General features: G+C 33.9%; 1 protein-coding gene across 1 annotated transcript; it reads right to left on the reverse strand.

Annotated features, from left to right (window-relative positions):
• Nucleotides 1-762: 762 nt before the first annotated feature.
• On the reverse strand, nt 763-5,373 carry LOC135154153 (uncharacterized). Its single transcript, XM_064099437.1, has 4 exons — nt 5,089-5,373; nt 3,829-3,895; nt 2,965-3,127; nt 763-1,225 (listed from the first exon to the last, which is right to left on the reverse strand). Exons 1-4 carry the CDS (start codon nt 5,212-5,214, stop codon nt 1,093-1,095), a joined length of 489 nt encoding a protein of 162 aa, XP_063955507.1. The 5' UTR covers nt 5,215-5,373; the 3' UTR covers nt 763-1,092.
• Between the last annotated feature and the right edge of the window lie 1,557 nt (nt 5,374-6,930).

The following is a 6,930-nucleotide window of genomic DNA, read 5'->3' on the forward strand; positions in this document are numbered from 1 at the left end:
CAAAATTATTATTTATAAATAATGAAGTAGATATTTCATTATTTAACAAATAATCTTTATTTATAAATAATGGAAAACTCGAACATTAAATAATGATTATTTATAAATAATGAGAATAAAGGTGCACTCGAAAAAATTATTTATAAATAATGAAGTAGACGTTTTCATTATTTAACAAATAATCATTATTTATAAATAATGGAAAACTCAACAAATTATTTATAAATAATGAAAAACAAATAATCATTATTTATAAATAATGAAAAACAAATAATCATTATTTGTAAATAATGAAAAACAAATAATAATTATTTATAAATAATGAAAAACAAATAATAATTATTTATAAATAATGAAAAACAAATAATCATTATTTGTAAATAATGAAAAACAAATAATCATTATTTATAAATAATGAAAAACAAATAATCATTATTTATAAATAATGAAAAACAAATAATCATTATTTATAAAAAATGGAATGTCGAACTATTATTATTTACAAATAATGAAGTATTACTTGGAATTATATATAAATAATTAGAAATGATATTTTATATAATAGTAGTTATTTACAAATAAAATGTAAATTATATATAAATAATAGTTATTATTTAATAAATAATGATTATATAACAAATAATTGTTCTATATAATATTGGTACATTCGGCGCCTCATAAAAAGATGCGCAAGTCTACATAAAACAAAATCAGGAAGTGGCCCGGCCTAAAGCGCAGTGGTTTTAATTCGACATCAAAATTTGATGAGGTTGGGGCCATATTGACCCATGAGACTTTGAAGGGTTAAAATCAATACTTTTTAGAATATTTAAAGAATTTTGGATGCCAATGGATTTATCATGCCAGTAAACATATATATAGACACCAGAATCAGCTCAATAGGCCTTTAGGAAACGATGACTCAGCAATTTTAGGCCACGACCCTCAAAATAGTTTATTTGGCCTGCACTGTCCCATTTTCAACCAATTTTCATAAAAATGGTGTCATATCAATCAGGACATTCTGCTTCAAATAAATTATGTAAAAAAAAACTCGTTTTGAAATGTCACCCATTTTTAAACCAACTCTATTTAAAGACACCAATCACTTTCAAACAGAGCAAGTTCATTTGCTAGTTTTATAACGCGTAGAGGTACTGATGCACACTTTCCCTGTTTGCCTCTCGGAAACTTGGTGGAACAGGGATTTATTCCGATGACGTATCTGAAATGTTAAAAAATATTTATAAAAATCTAGTCTATATTTGTGTGAAAATTAAAAAAACAAAATTTGTTCTCACATCGATGCATGAAACCCCAAAATAATGGATTTGTAATGAACTACTTAGGGTTAGGTTAATTCAGTCAAGACAATAGCTTCAAGCAACATTAAACAAATGGAGGGGTCCCATTATTTTAGAAAACAACATCTCCTGAAATTTTTCACAAAAATCAATGATGCAGAAAGTCAAAGAGGATTTTTCAAAAACAAGTGGAGTGCCTCTGGCAGTCTCGCCTGCATTATGTAATTCAATACAGGACCAGTGCTGACTTTGATGGTTAAAGTTCATTAACCCTAAATGACCTTTGCCCTTGACCATGTGACCTGCAACTCATTTCAGATGGTGATACTTGATTACTGTGATGTTCAAGTTCATGAAATAAGCCCATGATGATGACATTTCAAAAACTAATGTTTAAGATTTCAGTGCTGTTACCCCAACATGGTCCAAGTTCATTGACCCAATATGACCTTTGATCATGTTACCTGACACTGATGCAAGATTATCAGCAATACTTGGATAAAATTTTGTCCAAGTTGCATGAAAAAGGCCTAGCTTATACCTCTTAAGTTATGACATTTAAGGACGTTCCACAGTTATGTTTGTGCACATCATGATCTGCGCACATTTTACGCTATGCGCATTGACGTTACAAAGAACGAACAGGTGATTTATCAGCTGATTTTTCCAGTGATCTGCACTCTAGCTGCAGATCTGTTGTGTTATTTTATGAAGCTAATTAGCTGAAATTAATCAATGGACCCACTTTTTAAATGCTTCTTCAACTTCAGAATACTTTACTCTGCAGTGCTGCGAAGTATGACGAACATGACCTCGAGTTTGAATAAACGGGAGAGTGGATTAGATTTTTTCTCTCACATAGATCCAATGCCTTTGGAGAGTTTTTGGTGATTTTCAAAGCAAATTTGCTCCAACAAAAGTGCTGATAGTTGTAAAACAAGCACATGAACCCCCATATTTTAATGTTTTCACCTCTTTAGTATACCCTCTTCTCCACCTATGCAAATTTTTGTGAAAATGACATGGATTTTTAATAAAGTGCAGCATTCATTGTACTTCTTAAATTTGTTATAGAAATTTCATTTTTTTTAAAGATATGTTTTTGTCATCTTTCACACAATTTTCCAGAATTGAATGTGCTGCTACCCTAAAGATATCAAACAAATAGCAATATGAATGAATTTTTCATCTTAAGTATACAAATTTTAACTGTATTGTAAGACTTGATGAAATTTACAAGGATTTTGACTGAGTAATAGATGTTTAAACTCAACATTGTGATCTTGTGAGGTCTAAAAGTGCCCAATTCTTCTGATTGAGTAAATTTTGAGAACCTTCAATTGGGTGAACTTTAAAGCTCGATAGAAAAAAATGAAGCACATGAACCCATATTAATTTTTACATATTTGCAATATTTAGGTGCTAAAGTAACTCTGCGCTAAATTTGGTGAAAATGACATGGATTTCATTTTAACTGTGGAACGTCCTTAAAAAAAATTAAGCATATCCATTGACCTTGATCATGTGATCTGGAAACCCATGCAGGATGCACGTACGTGCAAGGGCACTAGGCCTAACGTCAGCTTAATGGAGTACGCCATATTTTTGAGCGAAGCTGAATGTGAAACCTTTCAAAACCATTGAGATAATCAAAATTTACCTTTGGATGAAGTCCAGAGTGTTCGTTGAACTGGCAGGATAGCTTACAGAAAAGACGTAAAAAGCTTCAAACAACATCTTGGTTGCCTTTGCCAATGACGTGATGCCAATTTTAGATTTCATTAATTTGCCATCAACTGCCAGTTGAATTTGTCTTTCACCACCTGAAATGGGAATACAAATGTAAGATAACAATTTTTATACAACTTGTATTTAATCAAAGGGGACAGCTATAAATCTTGAGCATACATGGTCCAATTCACATACCCGTACTATACAAACTTGTTCAAGCATCCAATCTGTAAAACTGGAGATTTCAATGGTGTTGTCATGGACAAAAAATTACCATGTGTAATTTGAATTCTAAACCTGTGGTATCAACAATTTAAACGATGTGGGTATCATTGTGATTTCAAAATTTGAAAACCTTCGAAGCTTTTGTGTACATCAAGAGCCCCCTAAATTATTGTTCAAAGAGAAAGAAGCTGCAAGTAAAGCTCACCAACAGAACTCATATCAATATGTCAAGCCCTTGCTAGATGCGACAGCACATCCCATCGGTAACTGCCGAGAAGAATTTTTAAGTCAACTTCATCAACAAAATCAATCACACAGTTTAAGACTGAACTACCCATTCTGTCAGAGCTGATTGCCTATATACACGAGCGGAGAAACGCAAGTGCATGCTCTTGGAAGTAATCGTATTCCTTACCTGCAGTTGGTGTGGAAAAAGTATCCAAAGACAACCTACTACATGAACTCATTAGTAACATCTGGAGAAGTGCCTCGACCCCAAAGACTCAAAGCTAGATGTTGCATTTGTCAATAATTCACTTCCTATGAACAACACAGAAAGAAATCCTACCGATTACGATGCAAGGTGTCAGCACCAGTTCATCTTCAATCTCTTTTGGTGTCCTTTTCCTAGTCTCCTGCAAGAGTAATGTACATTTTTTATAGGTTAATAAACGTAAACACTTAGGTGAGTAAAATGAGACAAATCTAATGTCCACAGCATGTTTGATGGAGAATTGGACATACAGGCTGAAAATTTGGTGCAAGTGATTTGTCGCATATTTCCTGAACAAAAGGGAAATTTATCACAATACTTCAGGGGTACTACACCCCTGTGGTAAATTTGTGACCATTTTTTCATTTTTCTCAAAAACTAATAACACATTAGTAATAGAATGTATGTATATTATTGGGGCAAGGAATCCAATTATACACTGAAATTTCATTGAGGAAAGACAGGGATTTAAGTATAATAGGAAATGAGGTACATGTATATCGAAGCCATAAATAACAAACCGCTTGTCTTGGATCACTGAAATTCCAGTGTAGTAATTGGATTCCTTGTCCTATAATATATGTAACTTTTGTTACCATAGTGTGTAAATCAGCTTTTGGAAAAATTAAGCAAAAATAGTGACAAATTTATCAATGGGTGTAGTTAATTTTCATACACAAGTAATACAACAGATGAAAAACCAATTAAGTTCAGGATAAATCATTAAACCTAGTTTTAGTCCCCCAGGATATACCCTCATACCAAGTTTGATGTAAAACCACCTCGCAGTTCTTGAGATACCGACAAATACAAAAAGGGGACGACGTACGGACAACCCGAAAACATAATGCCTCCGGCCACTTCGTTGGCGGAGGCATAAAAAGTGGCAAACTTACATTAGATGCAGCTATCAAGAGCCATGCAGAACAAGAGCAAGTTATAGATTGTAAATTGTCAGGGGTTGATTTTTTAATATTAAATTTGGTAGAAACTTTCGAAGGAAAGTGTTCATATGAATTATTTGGCTGTGTTTACATTGTACATACCGTATTTGTCCTAATAGTGCTCCAGACACTCTAGTCAGTAATTTTCAGGGCTCGCTTATCAAAATGACCAAAATAAAATAAATAATTGGAATTTATACTTTAATATTTAATAAGTTTAATATGGTGATTTTATTTTAAATTTTGACTCAATTTAGTTGCACAGGCAGTGTCAGGCACATGTACTGAAATGGGGGTGCTTGGACAGCAGTCACTTGTAAATATTCTAGGGGGAGGGGCGCTAATCAGGACGCATACGGTACAGGTACTAAGATTTAGTCACTTTACTTACGTCTTGGTACTTGCAGATCAGGGTAGCTTCTTTTTCTCCAAAGTAGGCAGCCAGCATGGTGGGCAAGTGGTCAGTAATGGGCATTTTATTCTTGGTCAGCTCCATTTCATCCTTTATAGCATTCATGGTGTCTTCCAACTGCTGAGATGCTTTGCTTTTCAAATACGCATAAAGCCTTTCTGCTTTGGATGCCCATGTGTTTGCTTCCACATCTTTACCTGTTAAGAGTTGGAAATGTTGACTAAACCATCTTTGCTCGACCAGAAATGGCCACCTCTCAAGGACTGCAGCTACAGTGAGTTCGGATGAGTTTATGTCTTTCCTCTGGAGGGGGAAAGTTGCTTCCATCCATCTATCGATATTCTTTTGATTCCAGTTGTCAGGGCTTTCTTTATATTATTTCAGTAGTGCTTGTCTTGTTTCTTCTTGGATCTCCTCTGTGTCTGCTCCTACCATTTCCCCTTCCCACCTACCCTTGATACATCCGTAGGAATCAAGGTCTTTCACTGAAGAGACTACTTCATCTGCTTTAGCTTTACGTTTGAAGTTTTTATGAGTGTTTTTACGGCTTTCATTTTCTCTTCTGTTTTCTAGTTGTTGAAGGAGTGTTATGGTCCCATCTCCAACTGTCTCGCCATTTATCCTGTCAGCAAATGATTCAGGGTACTTTGCCACAATCTTTCCTGCTATCATACGGATCTCATTTCTTCCCACTTGTGTATCAGGAGTGCTCATGATTTTTGACATTATAATTCTAATCATTTCGCGTCTGTCACTAGCCTCGGGTTGTTTACCCTGCTCACATGCACTCATCAATTTCTGGGGAAATGAATCCCATGGAATTTTGGGGTTGTTTCTGCTGTTATGTAAAGGAGATGATGCACTTGAAGAAGTGCTTTGTGCCTGATTATCAAGTTGATTCTTACCCTTTGTCATCTCTTGCTTGTTCGGCGCAGGAGATCTGGGTTCTGTAATGCAAGGGGAAAAGAAAAGTATAAAAAAAAACATCGCTTATTTTGTCAGTGATTTTACAACCTGGCCCAAACCTCGGCTTATTTCTAAAACATGATTTCGAGATAATAGCGTTCAAAGTTTCAATGTTTTTCATGCATTCATAACGCTTGATTTTAACTATTGATTGTACATTGTAGTCAATGCAATTACTTGTAAAAATTTGTTCCACGTTCATTGCTAATCTTTGTGTTATGGATCAATTAATTATACCAATTTAAAGCATATATTCTATTTTTTTTTTATAATATATAAAATAAACGACGCCCTTTTTCGAAGAAAAAAAATGCAATGCCTCCAGGGCATGTATCAGGAACAATATGGTATATGATAGTGTCTTTAATTGTAAGCATGACAAATTTAAAGTTAAGTTTGAGAGTCAAATGTTAAATGCATTAGCCACAATCACCAATGTGACCTTGAACGTTCAGAGACAGAAAACGGTTTTATTGCATTTGAGAAAGTTCTTAAACCTTATGTCCATAACCATTCCTGTTGAATTTTAATATTTATTGTAAAAAGTCAATCATTTCGGCTTTGAATTTTTAATTGACCGTGTGAATGAAAATTTCCATGATAGTGTTTCTAGAAATAAATTATCAAAATCTCAAAAATTCTAAAAGTCCTTTGTAGTCACAAAAATATTTGTACTTCAGAGATCAGTTTTTTTTTCATATTTAACCTTCCAAAAGAATATTATGTTTTAATAAAAAAAAAAGCACACGTACGTTTAGAATAAACAAGCGCCCCAGGGCGCTTTACGCTCACCTGAGCTGAAGCTCTCTGAAGTCTAACTAGAAAAAAAGCCCTAAAGCTCAACTTTTCTAATTC

Source organism: Lytechinus pictus, chromosome 5 (assembly GCF_037042905.1).
Source record: "Lytechinus pictus isolate F3 Inbred chromosome 5, Lp3.0, whole genome shotgun sequence".
NCBI classification, from domain to species: Eukaryota; Metazoa; Echinodermata; class Echinoidea; order Temnopleuroida; family Toxopneustidae; genus Lytechinus; species Lytechinus pictus.

Coding starts and splice junctions, on each gene's coding strand:
- LOC135154153 (XM_064099437.1), bottom strand. CDS start 5,214: ATGAATGCTATAAAGGATGAAATGGAGCTGACCAAGAATAAAATGCCC. Junction 3,896..5,088: donor TGATCTGCAAGTACCAAGAC/GTAAGTAAAGTG, acceptor TTACTCTTGCAG/GAGACTAGGAAAAGGACACC. Junction 3,128..3,828: donor GACACCTTGCATCGTAATCG/GTAGGATTTCTT, acceptor TTCCCATTTCAG/GTGGTGAAAGACAAATTCAA.